We start from the raw sequence: 21,119 nt of genomic DNA on the forward strand, positions 1-21,119 counted from the left end.
CGCATGCGTCATGCGCCCCTATATTTAACATGGGGGCGCATGGACATGCGTCGCACTTGCGTTTTGCGCCGCATGCGTCACTGCAGCGCACGCATCCGGGCGCAGAGGACGCAGCAAGTTGCATTTTTGCTGCGTCCAAAATCAATCAAAAAAAGGACGCATGCGGCGCAAAACGCAGCGTTGTGCATGCGTTTTGCTGCGTTTTTGTTTGCGTTGTGTGTTGCGGCGCCGACGCTGCGGCGCACAACGAAAAAGTGAACATAGCCTAAGTGCCACGTATTTAAGTGCCACGTATCACGTATTTAAGTGCCACGTATTTCAGTGCCACATATTTCAGTGCCACGTATTTCAGTGCCACGTATTTCAGTGCCACGTATTTCAGTGCCACGTATCACGTATTTCAGTGCCACGTATTTCAGTGCCACGTATCACGTATTTCAGTGCCACGTATTTCAGTGCCACGTATTTCAGTGCCACGTATTTCAGTGCCACGTATCACGTATTTCAGTGCCACGTGCCACGTATTTCAGTGCCACGTATTTCAGTGCCACGTGTCACGTATTTCAGTGCCACGTATTTCAGTGCCACGTGCCACGTATTTAAGTGCCACGTATCACGTATTTCAGTGCCACGTGCCACGTATTTAAGTGCCACGTATTTCAGTGCCACATATTTAAGTGACACGTATCACGTATTTAAGTGACACATATCACGTATAAGTGCCACGTGTCACGTATTTAATTGCCACGTATTTAAGTGCCACGTATCCCACGAAGATTTTCCATGGAGAACAGACACATCCAGAGATATGTCTGCTCTCCACGGCTGCAGCAACACACTGACAGGAGCCATAGTTCCTGTCGGTGTGTCACTGCGCATGCGCGAGCGAGTTTACCGGCGGTCATTGACCCCGGCACTCTCGCTTAACGGCAGTGCTGCGTGGGAAAGTTCAACGCAGCTGTACTGCCGTTAACCGAGACGCCGGAGTCATTGAACTCCGGAACAGTACGCGATACACTGCCAGGAGCTTCGCTCCTGGCAGTGTATCGCCGGAGAGCAGCCGATCGGCGTGGGACACTAGTTTTATGGATTCTGCGGACAGGGAGTATGAATTTGATTTTTTATTTTGTGATTTTTTCCTGGAGGATCGAGGGCTTCGCCTACAAGTGTGCTGTTGGTGAGTATATACTCTGTGTTATGTGTTGTATGTACTGTACTGTGTGTCATGTATGTGTATTGTGTGTAGGTGTTTTGTGTAACTTTACAATTGTGCTAAGTCGCCGGACACAGGGACAACTCTCCCATCCTAATACCGGATGGGAGTAGTAGTCCCATACGGCGACTTAGCACAATGGTGGCACTAGCGTCGCATGGGGACACGCACACACACACGCACACACACACACACACACATACATGCACACACACACACACACACACACACACACATACATGCACACACACACACACACACACACACACACACACACACACACACACACACACACACACACACACACATACCAAATCAATCAAACGGCCGACACGATCCCCATGCGACGGTATGCCTCCATGTCTCTCCGCCCAAGCACTTCCGCCCACGCACTTCCGGCCGCTTCCCCGCACTTCCGGCTGCAGCGGTTCTGCACCACAAACCGCAATAAAACCCGCAGATATATTTTTGATCTGCGGGTTTTACTGCGGGTTTGACCTCACAATGGAGGTCTATGGGTGCAGAACCGCTGCAGTTTCGGGCAAAGAAGTGACATGCTCCTTTTTTCCCGCACCGATTCATCGCGGCTTTTTAAGGGAAATTCAGGACCGTGTGCACAGTGGTTCCTGTTTTCCATAGGGGTACATTGTAATGTACCCTGCATGGAAAACAGCTGCGGAACTGCAGCGGCAAAACCGCTGCGGTTCTGCAGTAAAAAACGCACTGTGTGAACATGGCCTTAACCCGTTCCTAACATGGTATTTTTTATTTTATTTTTTGTGAGCTTTTGTTTGCTCATGTGCTTTAAAGAGTAAACATTTTTTCTCATTTGAAAAGTCAAGTAATTTTTGTTTCTTTATTTCGTGATACATGACGCTTTAGTTTTAGGCCGCTGTTTATATATATATATATATATATATATATATATATATATATATATATATATATATATATATATATATATATATATATATATATATATATATATATACATATACATACACACACACACACACATGCATACATACATACATACATACATTTTTTTTTTTTTGCCGATATTGGAGGACAAAATAATGGAAATACGCCAGTTTTTCACTTTTTTATGACCACAAGGGACCACTAAAACAGATTTAAAAATGTAATAATATTAATGTCATATTTGCCCCACCAATAACGTCATAAAAAGAACAAAACAATAAAAAGATTACTTGTTGGGGGGAGAGGGGGGACATTTCAATATCTTTATTTGCACCTTGAAGGGGAGTTTTGATCCGCTGGAGGACTCCAAATCTGCATCTTACTTCCCTTGTAACTGAGGCTGGTATATTAGCCCCAGTTGCAGGGGGAATGCAGCCTCCTGATCCCTCTCTATACACACAGTGATCACATGACATGTGTATGGGGGGAGAAGCGATGCCAGCACTTCCCATTACTGTGTACACTGTATATACAGGGGTGGAGGAGAAGGCACAAACGGGAATAAACTCGGCCTTCTCTACGGGGACTTGGCTGTCTTCGAGTTATAGTAGAACTTCACCGCCCGTGTATATAAAGTCTATGGGTGGTCCGGAAGAGGTAAAGCAAGGTTACAACCCATTTCACCAAATAAAGGAGCATTTTGTTACGTCAATGTGTGATTGGCAGCCTGTTTAGACATGTTATCGGGAGATGAGTGTTCATTACAGATTATCAGACAGCAGCAATGACTGAGCTTAGAGAGCAGCGACATGATGGCAGCGCTTACATACCTGTCCATGTACAAACACTGAGGGAACTCCAGCTTGTTGTGGATCTTCTCCGGTCTTCCTAAAGTTTGATTAAACTCAAACCTGGACAGTTCAAACGTCAGGACGGGCGGGAGCTCTGTAAACCAGTGCTAAAGGGCAGAGAAAGAAAGAACGAGCCATGAGGAACGGAGAAGCTGGGAGACGAAGAACCTAATGATAAGTCTATGAAGATCTAACAAATACATGGACGGCTACTAGAATGCCGAGTGTAGGCAGCTCTGTCCCAACTGGAGTCATCACTGAATGACATTATGGACGCGGTATGATCCATAACAAACAGTTCTGATCATTTTGACTGTGCAATCTTTTCTCGACATTGATACAATACTGCAGCAGGAAGAATGACAAAAGCATCCTAATGGAAACGAAGGCATGGCTGGGTCTGCCGTAAGACGGACGCAAGAGCTTCACAACCATGTTAACGTCTTTGCTTCCGACACAAGTGTGTCTTATCTTATGCGAGTGTGAACAGATCCTAAACATTGTTTCTACAGATGCAGCTTGTACTGAGCAGTGAAAGAACTCAACAGAGAGGAGGGACACTGAGGAGCTGTCAGTCACGCTGGGTGGGCTGAGATCCAGTTAAGGATTATCCAGCCATGCTGACATGGTTTATCACAGTAAAGTACGCAGTCTCTAATATGACATTTGTTAACACTTTAAGCTTCATATTACAGCACGACTGCTCTGTGAAATTACTGACACATATCAGACCCGTCTTGGCTGTAAGGCAGCGGGCTACAGCAGGAGTCCTCCATTACGGTTTGCTATAGGGGCACATAACCTGTTCAAAAACATCTGCAAGGTTCTTATAAAACTACATGGAAGGGTTTTCTTCAGTTTACTTTTATTATCCAAGGTTTACTGTTGCTTTAAACAAAATTATACTTTATATTAGGAAAACCGCCCTTGCTGCCAGCTATTCCAGGCCACACGTCATGATTTAATCACTGGTGACATGCGATAAACAATACGTCCTCCTGATATAGCAGAGTAGGGAACGCCACCTTCTGTGCGCCCTTTATGACCAGGGCGAGGGCGCTGCGGGCTAACTACTGAGGCTTGATTTACAAAAATTTGGGGTTTTGGGCCCCAAATATAAAAAATAAACAAACATATAGGAACTCTACTTACTCAAGATGATGATAAACTTATTGTCTATAGCGTTAACCCCTTCCTGCAAAAAGATGTATCTGTATGTCCAGATTATAGGTCATTTACCGCAATCTGCCGCACAGTTTTGTCCAGGGTTGAGCCTGTGCAATCCACGATGGGTGTCAGCTGTGAAATACTGCCGACATCCTGCTTCAAGACCCCAGGACTGCAGGTAGCAGCGATTCTGGCCATTCAGTACCTGCCGCAATCAACAGCATCCATAGTATCAAAGAACAGAGCGCTCACTCCACCTATTGCCCCCACAAGACGGGGTTAATACATCATCATTGCAGCTGGGTCCAACAATTGCCCCCGTTGCTGCCATCTTACTACACTTATTTGATGTGGCCACTGGCAGAAGCCATAGATTGCCTGCCATTGTCACACAGATGGGCACAATACACTGCAATACAGAGTATTGAGCATCGCATGACAAAGTCCCACAGACTCCAAAAGGGAAGGAAGGGATTCCGTACTTTTATCAGGGAGAGGGGAAAAAAAAAAAAAAAAAAAAAACAGGATTTTTTTCTCTGATATTTTTTAAATATATTTTATATATTTCAAAATATCAGAAAAAAATCCTTGTAATAAAAATGCTCCATCGTGCTAAAAAAATAAAATTAAACACATAAATGGCACCGCTGCATATGGAGCTAAAAAGTAAACAACGGGTTTTATTAAAAAAAAATAAAAAAAAAATAAAAAACACTTTATTGCTCATTTTACCCTTTCTCTCCCTAAAAGAACAAAAAAGCGTACCTGAAAAATGAACCAATAAAAACATTATACCCAGCAAAACAAACTCGCTTTTCTTATGTTCTGCACCCCCAATTTCATTGATTAAAAAAAAAAAATACTATAACTTGCCTAGTTTTATGTTTTTATAGTGGAAATATAGCTAAAATACAACTCTTGTCCCCAAACACAAGTCATCACAAGGCTGTGTCAAAGGAAAAAAATTTGAATTTCAAGAGGTGGTTATCCCTGCAGCACCCCCAGAGGTGAAATGAAGCATTACACTGTACATATTGGGACTGATGAACAAGCCATGTAATGCAGTCAGGCCAAGTCCACTTACAGGGGCTTCTGGCAGCTTCTTTCACCTAGTAGATGAGGGATCTGATGACAATCCTTTATATTAATGCACTTTCCTAATACATAATTTATAAGCTGGTTTTGTAAAGCAGACATGCCCTTTATACATTAAAAAAAATAAATAAAGTAACACGTATCCATTTTCCATGTCAGTGGCCTTGATACATCACATGCGCACTGCAGCCAATCTGCGGCCCTGATCGTCTGCAGCCTTTACACTTCTTCCATCATTCACAACATTATTTTAAGAAGGCCATTTTAGCATTTAAGAAGTGTCGGGGCCTTAGTGGACAGCCCCTTTAAATGTGACTTCTGGCACACGATATTCCATGCTGTATGGTTCATATTACTCACACCTACGTAAGACGGAAACAAAGCATCACTGTATTCTTGTGCCCTCACCTCCTGACCAGACTTGCTGCAGTTCTCTGAATGCAATGACTCAATTTCTCCCTCGATCATCGCAGCCTCCAGGCACTCGTGTAAGTCTTTAAAGCCGTTCACCTGGAGAGGGTACTGCCCAAACATCTCCGTGTTTTCAAATTTTTTTCCTTGGCGAGAAACAATCAGATATCAGAGACAAGACACTAAACCTGGAAAATATTATACCTCCTTTATACGCGCACCATTGAATCTACGTGTTCAGGGTGCAGATGCAATTAACTAGGGGATTATTCACATGGGGGGGGGGCTTGCAGGAATTTATTACAGTGAGTGCGCTGGGGGGAAACGAGTGACCGCCCAGAGCGACGACGGCCCAGAGCGACTCAGTGGTCAGCACTGCATGGTGGCTCAGTGGTTAGCGCTCTTGCTTTGCAGCGCTGGGGTCCTGGGTTCAAATCCCAACAAGGACAATATCAACAAACAGCTTATATGTTCTCCCCATGTTTGTGTGGGTTTCCTCCGGGTTCTCCAGTTTCTTCCTACACTCCAAAGACATACGGATAGGGAAATTATACTATGAGCCCCAATGGGGACAGTGACGATAATGTCTGTAAAGCGCTGTGGAATTAATTTTAAGTAGGATAGAAAAATAAACCAACCTTCATGCACGCCCACTGCCAGGAAATGACCGTAAAACAGCTCCACCATTGGGTTCTTTGGCTTTTCTCCATCTCTGACAACAACAAAAAAATAAATTGTAAAAATCCATAATTTATACATGTGGACTGTGCACTTGTTTATATCCCTTCATATTATTATAGGAGTCTCTTACAAGTAAGGCAAGAATTAAACACAACACAAATAGGTCGTCCACTCTGAGCTTTCAGTTACAGGCCGCCCACAAACATCAGCTCCATAAGATCTACCTACAATATAATGGTTGGAGGGTCTCACCATGGGGTCCATCATTTCCACCAGAGGAGAGGTCAGCCCTACTGACAGGGGTGCACCTATCCAATGAATTAGAATATGACAAGTGTATGATGCCTAGCGGGAGGGATGCACATGAGAGTGATGTGGAAGGGACAGGCACTTGATAACCCCTTTATCTGAACAGGACCAGGATCAAAGGAATTGTAGCAATTTTTTGCATTGTGATTAGGGTGTAACACCCCGAAGATCTGCACTCAGCATGATGAGCCCGTCCACATAACAGGTCAGTAATATCCAGAAGATGGAGGAGGAAACAAAGTTCTGCAGACTGTGCGGTGGCAGTGTTTCTAGCCTGGGGTAGACCCCTACCAGAGACGAGCACACCCTGGGCTGTGACACGGAACCCAATGGCACAAGTATTAGAAAATCGGATGGATGCAGCACTTGTCCTAGAGTTTATTACTGCAAGGAAACCTCTAATGACAAAACTCAGGGAAAGGAGACAACATCCCAAATACAGGAGACCCGATTCCTGGAGTTGTGGAACAACCTTGTCCTTGGAGAGCAGATGAAGCCTCTGACGTGTCATGGCTGGTAAAATTTCCAACAAGCCGCCAATGTAATGGCGTCACTTGGCTCCTCAATGGTCAGGAAATGTTCACAGCCCAAGTGCAGTAACAGGGACCTTGACTGAATTACCAAACAGTGTAAAAGCGAAATACAGGAGCAAAAGTGATAGCCGGCTGCGAATAATCCATAGTCACCACATAGGAGGGGAATGTACCGGTCACCATACTGACAGGGCGAGGGATGGATCATATCTGCACAGTGATTATTAAACATTAAAGTGAACGCGGCACTGTACTCAATGGAGCGTTACAAGGACTTATTTTTTTGCATGGTGAGATTTTGTGTCTAGTGGTATTATTTTGGAAACTTAAGATTTTCATTGCTTTTTTTTATTTCACATTTTACAGCATGTAACATTCATATTAGATTTTTTATAGACTTTTACGGATGTGAGATTCCAAATGAAAACAAAATAAAAAAAAATAATTTCTGAACTAGGAAAAGAGGGGTTTGAAACTTTTAGATTTTTCACTTCTTTCTACAAATATTTTTTTCTTTATTTTTACTCTTTAGGGGACTTGAACCTGGTGATCACGTTATCGCTTGTTCTTTATACTGCAATACTTAAAGTGGTGCAATATCTCCTAAGAAGCCAAGGCTTGAGCTGGCCCCTATTGGAGCACTGAAGCAATGGATGCTGTAAGGGTCACATTACAATTTTCACCACTTAAATGTCACTTTCAGAGATCGAGGGGTAATCGCATTGGTCAGACAGCAGTGACTGGAGCTGGCGCTGATCACTGCTATTAGAGGCAGACGTCGGCTGTATAACCAGCAGTCTGTGGCAGGCTCCGCTCCTGAGCCCGTACCATGCACCCGACATGTAATCTATGGTACATGTACATTCACTCTATTGCCGCCACTTATGTATCAGACGTCCAGAAACCGAAGTCTCTGAGGAAAGTACCAGCGGTCTGACTGGGCCGACCAGTAACGCCAGTGCTCACAAGGGTCTGTATCCTGTCATTCACAAAACGTGCACTAGCCAGAAATCACAGATTTTACCAATGTTATCGTCTCAATGTAATACATCGCCATGAAGAGCGGGTTCAAAGAGCCACTCTCCCACATTAGGACTTGTCCCGTATTCCACAAACAACAGATTAGTGAATGGGTGATGTGTAATGCTTAGTTTACCCTGTGGAGGCGCTGCAGGAAAAGTGAACACTTAATATGTTTTCCACAAATTACAGCTAATCGCTTGGGGTCTCAGCAGGACACAGTGTGACCAGCTTATTGTCATGGGGTCCTTCTTGGGGAAGAAAAAAAAAAAAAGAGGATTGTCCAAAGTGAGACCCCCTTTAAGAGGTTCTATGGGGTCACAGCCTTCGTTTACGATTTTCCAGGTTACTTGCATGTTTTCCTTTTCATCATGTAAAGTTATAACTATAATCTGTTGCATTTTGGAATAAAAACACGTAGCAAGGCATATACCGTGTATAACCCGGAGCGTCACATCTAGATGGGGGCTTCATGCATTTCCATATGTAACAAGTAAGAGCTCACCTTTCTTCCTCTGCTTTGATCTGGAAAGCGTCTTCCAGCCAATCTAACAGCTTGTGTGTGAATTCACTGACATCTTGCTACAGGAAAGAAGGAGACACAGATTTACGATGCTGAAAATAAGGGTGGCCATCAGCCTAAGACTGACGCCTTCCGCACCCATTCCTGGCGCACGGCGGAGTTACTCCAATGCAAAGTCCCCAAAAAGGCCCAGCAATTCTCATGGGTCGGTGATGGCACTGGACTTCTCACTTGGGAAGAAAGACCTTTTGGTCTCCCTAAAATACAAGACCTGGGTGCATCGGTAACCCCAGCACTGACTATAGTCTCCTGCTGGCTCGTTGGGCAGACAAGCCTCTGCTTAGGAGCGGTGACATGTTATCCTCCCCTGTCACTAAACAGTGTGAAATGGCCAGTACTACGCCTACAGTGCCCGAGAGTGCAGGGACACAGGAGGAATAACAGAGGAGCCACAAAAGATAGTTATGTCAGGAGAGGTGAGTTCGGCAGGTTCTGCAATCTGAAAGCAGAAAGCACCTTTAAGGCTATGTTCACATGTTGCGATCTTGCTGCTTTTTTTTTTTGCAGGAGTAAAGACAGTAAAGAAGCTGCTTTAAAAAAACAAACAAAAAAAAACAGGTTTTATAGCGTTTTCTGCTTTTTTCCCCCCCCATGTAGATTTGTGTTATGCATGCGGATAAAGCATTAAGCTACTTACGGGTAGCGGCATTTCTCGGAGGCCCATGACAGCACGACGAGAGGGGATCCGCCCATTAGGAACAGGAAACCTACAGATACAAAAGGGCGGCACCTCTCCCCTGCATCAGTTGTATTTCAGAGCCTTGAGAGGACTACCGCAGTTAGTGGCACGGAAAAATATATATTATATACAGTTTATATACAATATTATAACCCATATATTGGAACTGGGCATCATATGTGAGATATATACATTATAGAAGGTGCAACCCCCACGTGAAATAGGGAGGGAACTAAGGGTGCTGTCATGGGCCTCCGAGAAATGCCGCTACCCGTAAGTAGCTTAATGCTTTACTCGGACTCCCATGACAGCACGACGAGAGAATTACAGAGATGTAACACTACCTTAGGGAGGGACTATAGCTTGCAGCACCCTTAACCCGAAGGTGAGATCAGAGGAGGCCCCTAAATCCAACCTATAGTGTTTAAAGAAGGTGGACGGGGATGACCATGTGGCCGCCTTACATATCTGGTCGATTGATACTCCAGATCTTTCCGCCCAGGATGTAGCCATGGCTCTGGTGGAATGCGCCCTCAGATTCTGCGGAGTCGGACCCCCACCTGCAGTATAAGCCAAAGAGATAGCCTTCCTAATCCACTTCGCTAGTGTGTACTTTGATACCCTGAGTCCCTTTCTAGGATTTTGGAAAGATAAAAATAACGCATTATCCTTCTTCCATGTATTGGTAACAGAGATGTATTCTAACAGGCATCTCCTAACGTCTAGTGTATGGAGTAGCTCTTCTTTAGGGTTGGAGGGATTGGGAAGGAAAGATGGTAAAACTATCTCCTGTGACCTGTGAAACCGTGATGACACTTTTGGTAAATAGGCCGCGTCCGGTCTGAGGACTACCCTATCTGGCAGAAACTCTGTGTAAGGGGAAATTCTGGAGACAGCTTGTATGTCCCCTACCCTACGGGCAGATGTTATCGCTACCAGAAATGCTGTTTTAAGGGATAAGGCCTTAATTGAAGCTGATTGTAATGGTTCAAACGGCTCTCTAGTCAATGCTGACAGGACTAGATTAAGATCCTAAGTCATAGATCTATCCTTATGTATGGGTCTAGCCCTACTAGAAGCTTTAATGAACCTTGACATCCAATAGTTATTGGCGATGTTACAGGAAAACAAGGCCCCTAGGGTCGAGACTTGTACCTTTAGGGTACTAGTGGATAGATCTAGCTCTAAGCCCCTTTGCAGGAATTCTAAGATCTGTTTTATAGGAATTCCCTCTTCTAAATTAAAGTCAGAAGAGGCTAGGAATTTCCGCCAGGTTCTAGCATAGATTGTTGTTGTAATCTGCTTTCTACTTTTCATAAGGGTTTCAATCAAATTTGGGGAGAACCCTTTGTCCTTCAGTAACGCCCTCTCAAACTCCCTGCCGTTAAATGGAGATTCTTTACTTGAGGATGGCTGATTGGACCCTGGTAGAGTAAATCTGGAATGTCCGGAAGCACCCAGGGGTCCTCCACTGACATGATCCTGAGCCAGGTGAACCAGGCCTTTCTGGGCCAAAATGGGGCAATCAAAATAACTCTTGCCCGATCCTCTCTTATCTTCCTGATTACCAGAGGTATCAAGGCCAGCGGGGGGAACACATAAGCCAGCCGAAAGTTCCAACTGATCAGAAAGGCGTCTACCGCTAGAGGATTCTCCCTGGGATTTAGGGAACAGAATTTTACTGTCTTTCGATTGTCCCTGGTGGCAAATAAATCCACCTCTGGATGTCCCCATTTGTGGACAATCTGGTCGAACACAAGACCGTTTAGAGACCACTCCCCTTGTCTCAGGGTGTTGTGGCTTAGAAAGTCCGCTTTTACATTTTCTTTTCCTCTTATGTGCAGTGCGGTTAAAGATAGAAAATGGTCTTCCGCAGTCTGGAATAGACGATCTGTCACTCTCATCAGTGATTCGGAATGAGTTCCACCCTGGTGATTTATGTATGCGACCGCCACCTGGTTGTCCGAGAGGATCTTGACGTGGTGACCCTGCAGATATGAGAGTAATTTTTTAACTGAAAGTTCAACCGCCATTAATTCTTTTTGGTTGGAGGAGGCTGATGCTAGGGGGTCCCATAGACCCTGAACTATCATGTCATCCATGTGTGCTCCCCAACCTGAAGGGCTAGCGTCTGTCGTTACAATACGTGTCGCCTGTGTCACCCAGGGAACTCCTGCCGATAAATTGTCATTGATTAGCCACCATCTAAGAGATGTCAGTGCTTCTGGACCCAAAGTAATCTGACTTTGCAAGGACCCTTGTAAGATTCTGTCATTAACCAGTACCTCGGATTGTAAAGGTCTGGTGTGAAATTGGGCCCAACGGACAGCGGGAATGCACGAGGTTAGAGATCCTAACAGTGACATAGCCTGTCTAAGTGTCATGGATGGATTATCAGTTGCTCTAGACACCTGTTGTTGGATGTGTAATAACTTGTCGGGCGGAAGACAACACTGTTGGGTCTCTGAATTTAACAACAGTCCTAAGAATCTCTGTATTTTCTGGGGCTGTAATCGGGATTTTTCATAATTCACAATCCACCCCAGATGCTCAAGTTTGGTTGTGGTTGTCTGTAGCTGAGAGAGGCAATGGTCTGCCGAACTCCCAACTATAAGGAAATCATCCAAATAGGGGACAATTAAGATGTCAGACTCTCGTAAGTGCGCCATGACTTCGGCCACTAACTTGGTAAACACCCTAGGAGCCGCTGATAAGCCAAAGGGAAGAGCTCTAAACTGGAAATGACGAATTTGTCCCCCCATTGACACAGCTACCCTCAGGAATCTCTGGAAGTCTTCATGTATTGGGACATGATAGTACGCGTCCTTTAGATCTACAACTACCATGAAGCAGTGTTTAAACAACATTTTTATTGCTGAACCAATTGATTCCATTTTGAACGATTCATTGGTCAGAAAATTATTAAGGCCTTTAAGATTTATGATCGTTCTAAACGATCCGTCCGGCTTCTTGATCAGAAAGAGAGGAGAGTAAAATCCCCTCCCTCTTTCTGATACTGGGATTTCAACAAAAACATTCTTGAAGCATAAGTTCGTGACCTCTGCTTCCAAGGCTGCTTGCTCAAGGGGGGAGGAACGTAAAGGGGTTAATTTAAATTTATCTCGAGGCCAGTGATCAAAGTCAAGTCTTAGACCTTTCGCTATGATGCCTCGGACCCATTTACTGTTCGTAATGTCAAACCAAGCTGAGGAGAATGCTGACAGTCTACCCCCCACAGGGATTGCTAGTCATTGGTCCGGTTTTTTCTGTTCTTTCGAGGAACGGCGAAACATATAGCCCGTACCTCTTCCGCGTCTATCCTCCCATCTAAAACTCTCTCTAGAGGGTGAGGATCCACGTTTTTTCCCGCGACCAAATCTCCTCTTAATGAAGGGCCTGCGGTAGGATGCTGAAGACGGATTAGGAAATTTCTTCTTATCATCCCCCGCTTTCTCCAGCAACTCATCCAGAGTTGGTCCAAAGAGATATTCTCCTTTACACGGGATGGCGCAGAGCTTAGTTCTGGATTGAATGTCGCCAGACCAGCACTTCAACCATAAAGCTCTACGAGCCGCGTTGGAGAGTCCTGCCGCTCTAGCCGCCATCCTGACTGAGTCCACAGATGCGTCTGACAGAAAGGCCGCAGCATTCTGCATTGTTGGTAAAGCCTTCAGAATGGAATCTCTGGAAGCGCCGTCCTTGATCTGGGACTCTAACTGATCCAGCCAGACCATTAAAGACCTGGCTGTACATGTCGCGGCAACTGCTGGTCTTAGAGATCCTGCCGCCGTCTCCCAGGTTCCTTTAAGGAAAGTATCTGCCTTTCTGTCAAGGGGGTCCTTGAGGGTCCTCATATCCTCAAATGGCAATGAGGCTTTCTTTGACGCTTTTGCCACCGCCGCATCCAGCTTAGGGGCTTTATCCCATGTTTCCACAACTGGATCATCGAAAGGGTACCTGCGTTTCAACGCTGGCGGTAAGGAACCCTTTTTCTCGGATTTCTTTCATTCTCGGAGAATCAAGTCTTGGATTTTTTCGTTCACCGGGAAAGATCTATGTTTTTTACGATCCAATCCGCTGAACATCATATCCTGCTTTGAGGGCTGCGGTTTGGGCTCTTCTATCCCCATTGTGCCTCTAACAGACTTGACGACTTTGTCAATTCTATCCAGGGGTAGACAGAATCGTCCAGACTCCTCATCTGAAGAAGAGGAGGAAGGATTTGAGTGACAGGCACCCTCTTCTCTTTCACCCTCTCAGGGGGGTCCTATGTTTTGAACCTCCCGCTTGGGACAGGGACCGTAGGGATTCCCTTACTTCCAAACGGATCATTTCTTTCAGGTTAGCCGCACTCACAGATTCTTACGCTACCTAGGGGAGGACAATATAGGTGATAACTACTATCTGACCTAATGTCACTTCCACCCAACCACTCCTGTAGACCTCACCGTCTGTTGTATACAGGGGGCACATAATTTTTTGGGACAAGAATCAGGTAAGGGGACCCCACAGAGGGCACATTCCTTATGCTTTGACTTGTCCGTGCTTTTCTTCCCCTAGAATGATAAAGTATAGGGGGCCTGCGTCACAGAGTGAACTTTCACGTAGATCACTTACCCGTGCGCCAAAGTAAGTACCGGAATACGAGGGGGTTCTTTCCTAGCCGAAGCTCTGGATCCTTTTGCGGATGAGCTTCTTCGACTGGACTGGTCGCTTCTGTCCTTGTCCTTGGGCTTCTGATGCACCTCATCCAGCTGCTGCTGCTGCTGCTGCTGCTCACCACCACTCTCCATGATGACTTGCGACCAAAAGCAGGGTTCTGCAGTTGTCACCTGCTTAAATCCCCCTTGGATCCAGTCAGCAGATAGGTCAGCGCTGCCCCATTGGCTCAGGATACAGCAGGGAGGCAGGAAACCATGTGGGAGAAAACCGGCATCAGGATGCTATGGGCGCTGCCATCTTGGATCGACTGCGCATGCGCAGACACCCGGCGACCCGGAAGCGGCTGCTAACTCCGCCCCCTCACGTCACCGCACCCGGAAACGCTCCAGCACACGCTGAGAGCGGTGCAGGACGCCGGGGACGGACCGCAGCGCTCCACGAGTTCACCCAGACAGCCCTGACGCCGGCACCCCACATTCACCGCACCGCTGCACCACCAATGGGTATACTTACCGGCGCCGACGCTGATGGAAGCAGGGAATCCTCCGGACTCCGCTCCCTGCTGCGAACGCCACCGCGTGCAGTCCAGCCAGGACCACCGTGGCGTCTCCAGGGTTCTCCGCACCGGCCGAGGTAGGAGACCCCCCCGCTACCAGATTCGGTCCGGCCGGCCTGGGTTCCTTTAGTTCATCTGTAGGCACCTGTCCCTTTAGGAACAGGAAACCAACTGATGCAGGGGAGAGGTGCCGCCCTTTTGTATCTGTAGGTTTCCTGTTCCTAATGGGCAGATCCCCTGTCGTCGTGCTGTCATGGGAGTCCGAGTAAAGTTTAGTGCATAAAAAAAACATGATGCAACTTCCTGAGGTTTTTGCACCAAAAATGCAGCAAAACATGATACCTGAGTTTTTTGCTGTGTCTTTTTGCACTTACTCATTGCTTTCCATGGGTGAAAAAAACTGTAAAAACGCTGAAAGAACTGACATGCTGCAGTGTTCAAAAAGAAAGCAGTTTTCCAATTCAGTCAGGAAAAAAAAAACCAATGTGTGAGCATGAGATTTGTGAAATCTCACAGCTTTTTCTGGCACTGTAAAACGTATCTTAATATTTGCATTAAAAAAAAAACGCAGCAAAAACGCAACGTGTGAACATAGCCTAAACGTACACAAAAGCAATCAACTACACAAGTTTGCCGAAAAACAAGCGGTGGCGCAGATATCGACCATTGAACGCCCAAGCACCACCTTACTAATAAGCTATTCTGCGGGATCTATGGCCACAACTCCTCGAGTACTCACCTGCTGGGAATCGTTGGATTTGAAGGCATCTTTCAGAATCTCCACCGCCCTGGAAGGATCCACGTATTTCCTCTTAGAACTGACCAGTAGTGAGAAGAGATAGCGCAGCTCTCGCATAAAAGGCAGATTCCTATGTTCCTATGGCACAAGAGAAAATGGCAATCTTACTTCGATGGTCAAGTTTAATTATTTTAATATCAGAAACATTAAAATTGCTCCCGTTCTAAGCAGACGACCATTGCAGCATCTTGTGTCCACCATACACAATCGTAGCAGAGCTGACATTATTCACAGCAAGTTGTGAAGTGATAAACGGGTTCTCCGGTGAAAAGTCATCACCCATCCACAGAATACTCATGGGATCGGCGACCGCTTGATTGGGGGTAGGTCTGACTTTAACCCCCATTTCAAAGGAGCAGCATTGAGCATGAGCACTGCACTTGGCTTTCTCTGGAACTTGTGTTCCATGTTGAAGTAAAAAATGCCCCATCAGGGATAACAATTCCCTGTTCTGCCAATCGGTGCCGGTCCCACTGGTCAAACCACCACCAATCAGCGAGTTATCACCTATCCTGCCTCATCGGAAAACCCCATTAAATCCTATTATATTGTCAATTATCCTCACTGAAAGAGAGAAATCCACAGGAAAATCTTAAATCAAATCTCAAATCGTGACCATCATGTTCCTGTAAGACCACCCGGGGTGAATTACTATAGCTAACGAGTAAATCTTTCTAAAGGCCCCCCGATATGTCAGACATTTTGATGGGTGGGGTTCTGGCTGCCAGGAGGATCCCACCAATCCTTAAAAAGAAGGGGCAGAAGTGGCCATCCGAGGGCTGCTTTCATTCGACACTGCAGAAGGTGTAGGCCGAGACCACGCTGAGCAATTCTACCCTTCGTTCTGGTGATTGGAGCGGTCCTCAGTGCCGGGAACCCACAGAACGCTTCTCCATGACAGGCTTTTAGAGATGTCAGTCACACTTTCAGCTTTCCCACTTGTCTTCCCATATCTTGAAGGTCCCTTCATGGACTGGATTCATGGTAACAGGAGACAAGCCCCAGGGTTCCCAAGAACGGGGGCTTTTAATAGCCACGTGTGAATACAACTGAGTTTGATGAAGCACACCGCCGCTCCATTCAGGGGACTGTCAAAGACCAGTGAAGTGAAGCGCTTGGCCATCTTTGGTGGTCCCACTAGGAATGATGGAGCGGCGGTGCACATCATCAACCACCACTCCATTCAGTCGGGGTTCAGTTCTCCGGATCGATGGGGGCCTCGTGATAAGACCCTCAGCGATCAGCAAGTTATCCCCTATCCGCATAGGTGCCATGGAAGGGTGGGAAATAGCACACTGATGCACCTCAACTGCTTTCACCTCCGTGGATCAAGCGCAGGCTGCTCCGGTCGACTGCACCGGACTAGAAGCCATGTTGTCCTATTCTGTCACCAATCCGCAGAGGCCTGTGATTGGATGCAGCAGTCGGGTGAACAAAACGGCATTACATTGGGAGTTTGTCTGGTCACATGTGCTGCTTTAGTCACCTGACCGCCACAGCCAATCACAGGCTTCTGGAGACAGAAGAGTGATGGTGTCATGGCTTCCTGCTAGTCTTTACTCAGCAGTCGACTGCGCATCATGATGTAGAGGGATAACCCTGATGTGACATGTACCAATGGCTCCAGCATTAATGGAAGAATCCACTTTCTAAATGGAAAAACTTGCATTCGTCAGGGGCGGGGCGCCTTCTTAATACAGTGAGGTTTGCTCGCCTCTGGGGCTTTTCATCAATAGGCATTTAGGCAAATGATTTAACCAATGAAGCACTGAAAGAGGAAAAACGCATGGAGTTCAGCATCAATGTTCAGATCCGAAATCTACAAAGAAAGTAAATTGCAAGCTTGTGCCAGGTGTCCTGACCTGCTCCCATCCCAGATTTTACCATTCCACTCATGGGTTCATTTACAACACTTCACAATACAACACTACACACCGACACTGTCCAATTGCCGCTAACTACACACCGGCACTGTCCAATCACCGCTCACCACACACACACACACACACACTGTCCAATCTCCGCTCACTACACACAAGACACTCTCCAATCGCTGCTTGCTACACACACACTGTCCAATCGCGGCTCACTACACACAGGGATTGTCCAATCTCAGCTCACTACACACAAGACACTGTCCAATCGCTGCTAGCTACACACAAGACACTGTCCAATCTCTGCTCACTACACACTGTCCAATCGCTGCTAGCTACACACAAGACACTGTCCAATCGCTGCTAGCTACACACAAGACACTGTCCAATCGCGGCTCACTACACACAGGCCCTGTCCAATCTCTGCTCCCTACACACACTGTCTAATCGTGGCTTGCTTCACAGGCACTGTTCAATCTCTGCTCACTACACACAGACACTGTCCAATCGCTGCTCACTACACACCAGCACTGTCCAATCACCGCTCGCTACACAGACACTGTCCAATCGCTGCTCGCTACACACAGACACGGTCCAATCTCTGCTCACTACACACAGACACTGACCAATCTCTGCTCACTACACACAGACACTGACCAATCTCTGCTCACTACACACAGACACTGTCCAATCGCTGCTCACTACACACCAGCACTGTCCAATCACCGCTCGCTACACAGACACTGTCCAATCGCTGCTCACTACACACAGACACGGTCCAATCGCTGCTCACTTACCTGTCTGAAATACATTTCCAATAGAAAAAACTAAGGAATTTGCAAAATGCAGAAATTCATGTGAATGTTAATGCGTGTTATAATATTTTCACACTTGTTCTTTTAGCTGTGGGTGTTTAAGCACGAATGATGACACGACAGCATTTATGCAGGATGTATGCCCACGGGTACAGTGCACGCGCACACCCACCTTATGGTTTCGCGGAACATCCTGAGCGCAGACAGGGGGGCTGTAGTTTAATACTAGCCTGCGAAATTCCAGCAGATTAAAGAGAGACTGAAAGGGAAAGAAACAAGACAAGTTTAATCTACACACTGATTATTTCTCATTTATGTAGTTTATCCTCACAAATAAGAACTTATACACACACTTGTGTCACAATGTGTGCCTGCGCCATGTGCACAGCTGCCCCCTGCTCCTAAGTCTTGCTATACACAGGGCGAAGCCTGATCATTTGCAGTAATTGGCCGACAGTCTCCCGGAGGACCTACCATACATAGCCGAATTATTCCAGTGTTCCCCATGTAATGCTTCACCTGCCCTGTGGGGGAACTGTAGGAAAACAGAACACCAGGTTTCGCAGAAGGAATTTGTCAGAAGGATAAACCCTCCTTAGCTGTCAACATGGGCATGAATAAAATGATACCTTGAGATCTGTGATCTGATGTCTTATTCCAGAGAAATCCACATGTTTTAATATGTAAATGAGATGTTTATATCTATGGGCCGGACATAGATCTCGCTGAGAATCTGCCTCCAGAGCTTATTGAAATGAGCAGACTGTCAGTCATTACATGTCTCACCCTAGTAACACCTCATTTCATTCCAAACAAGCTCTGGAGGCAGATTCTCCGGGAGATCTAGGTTCATAGCTCTTAACAGCTCATTTACAAATGAAAAAAAATATGGATTTCACGGAAATAAGGGATCAGATTGCACATAGAGTAACAAACAGGCAATCCTTGCATGTGTTGCGCCTGTCGAACAGCCGTGAAACATGCAGCCGCAGGGAGTCGAACATATTTTACGAGCACGTGGAAGACACTCAATTAGCACCCAAGCATGCTTAGGTAACACCTTATCCCAGCACGCTCGCTCATCACTAATTAGGAGGGCTGATCCTACTGACAGATTCCCTTTAAAGCGGTTTTGCAGATTCATTTATCACAGAGTGCGACCTCCAACAATACGGTGAATTAAAGGAATTTTCCACTTTTAACAATCCTTAATTTCTAGAAATCAAACTGTACAGGATAAGAAACTAAACATTGGTCAGATACAGACATCTGTTGTGTAAGGAGTAAATTCACACTTACAGGGGTTTTCCTTTGTCAGGTAAGTGGACTCCAACTACTGTAAGATACCTCAGTTCAGTGATTGGCTACAGCAGTGATATACCTTTACCACTGCAGCCAAACACACCAAGACCCGCACAGCGGCAGAGAGCAGGTGCAGAACCTGTGGAGGGCAAGTACCTGCTCCAGTCGTTATTTTTGCTATATTACAGCAGTTGAGGTACTGTTTCCTGAAAGTGGGAAAACACCTTTTATTGACTAGTACTATTAGTAAAAAAAAGGAAGGACCCCCCCCCCCCCCCAAAAAAAAAAAAAAAAAAAAAAATGGTTGAAAATGAATGGAGGTTCCAGCTGACATTTTATGCTAACTCTGTCTACTACATAAAGGGAGAACAAAAAGTTGACAAAAGTTTTTCTTTCTTTGTAAATCTAGTCATAAGAGTGACGGCACGTGTAGAAAAACTTTTGACATTGTAATGTTGATCGTTGAGGGTCCAAGCGTTGCTGGCCCACCGATTCTTATAGGAGGGAAGCAAAAGCGCTGAGCCCACCAAAGACGAGACCAAACAATATATTTTTGCATCCATGTGCAGGACGGCGTGTCCCGGCAGGGTGACAAGTACACATTGTCTCAGCTCTTTTTAGAATTAGCCTCACTAAGGAGCCGTCTGTCATCAGCCACTTTTCACAGTTGTCAAAATAAAAGAAGACGTTGGTCTCAACTGCTAATCGGCTGCGAGAGTCGGGTCTCCTCGCCGGAGAAAATCAGCTGGCAGTTCCCATCCTGTGAGCAAGTGTCTCCTAGGTCAGAGCCAACGCTTTTAATGAACTAAATATACAAGGTGTATTCTGTGTGAAATCCAAGATACAAGATCAAACTGTTCACCATCTAGAGGCTTCTAGGAAACTGCAAATGGCTAATCAGCCTAGCGACAGTAGCCAATGACCCACCAATGTGCGTCAGATAGAAAGCAGTATTAATGCAGCACAACTTTTATATTTGCCCGTATAGTGCAGCAGAAGTGATTGACGTGGTTCCCCACTACTGCACAATCCCCATTTATTTCAGGACCCTAAGTAAAGTGAAAACAATCTATACTTAACTCCCACAGTGGCGCTGTTCCATTGATGTTGGGGGTCGCTGTTCCCAGATAGTGATATTGTTGTGTCACGTGCAGACTGCAGCCTTTACTTTTTCATCAGAGAGGACATCTGCTCTGACGGAATATTTATGAGCTGCAGCCAAACTTCTGTCACTCATTGGTTGCAGACTGCTTTGAAAAGGCATGGCACTCGTCCAGAAAAGAGAAAATCAGCGCCAACACAGCAGGAACAACGCCTCTGTGGGAGGGGAATATACCTTTGTTTATTATTTTCTACATTATGTAGACTGTAGGCCCGCAAAGGCAGGGGCCCTCTGCGTCCGTCTGTCATTGTTATTTTGAGTGTAATTTATATTTGTATTTTATATGTAACCCCTTCTCTTGTACAGCACCATAGAATCAATGGTGCTCTTAAAATAAATAATAAAAATTATGTTCTGATTTACACTGTAGATTGTCCAGTGTATTTTTTGTAAAGCATCTCCCGCCTTTCATGCGTGCCTCCTGCTTATGATAGATTTCCTTCTGTCAGATGTTACAAGCAGGAGGCAGGAAGGACACACAAAAAC

The 21,119-nt window shown here is 45.8% G+C and overlaps 1 protein-coding gene across 2 annotated transcripts in view; it reads right to left on the reverse strand.

Annotated features, from left to right (window-relative positions):
- Positions 1–21,119, reverse strand: part of USP25 (ubiquitin specific peptidase 25) — a 104,904-nt gene that overhangs the window by 46,574 nt on the left and 37,211 nt on the right. For both annotated transcript variants that reach the window (XM_077294032.1, XM_077294033.1), the window contains exons 6-11: positions 18,342–18,428; positions 15,421–15,558; positions 8,707–8,783; positions 6,297–6,370; positions 5,656–5,804; positions 2,965–3,092 (exon numbers count right to left, since the gene is read on the reverse strand). In XM_077294032.1, the coding sequence (XP_077150147.1) occupies positions 2,965–3,092; positions 5,656–5,804; positions 6,297–6,370; positions 8,707–8,783; positions 15,421–15,558; positions 18,342–18,428 (653 nt within the window). The remainder of the gene's footprint in view (positions 1–2,964; positions 3,093–5,655; positions 5,805–6,296; positions 6,371–8,706; positions 8,784–15,420; positions 15,559–18,341; positions 18,429–21,119) is intronic.

Source organism: Ranitomeya variabilis, chromosome 3 (genome assembly GCF_051348905.1).
Source record: "Ranitomeya variabilis isolate aRanVar5 chromosome 3, aRanVar5.hap1, whole genome shotgun sequence".
NCBI lineage: Eukaryota > Metazoa > Chordata > Amphibia > Anura > Dendrobatidae > Ranitomeya > Ranitomeya variabilis.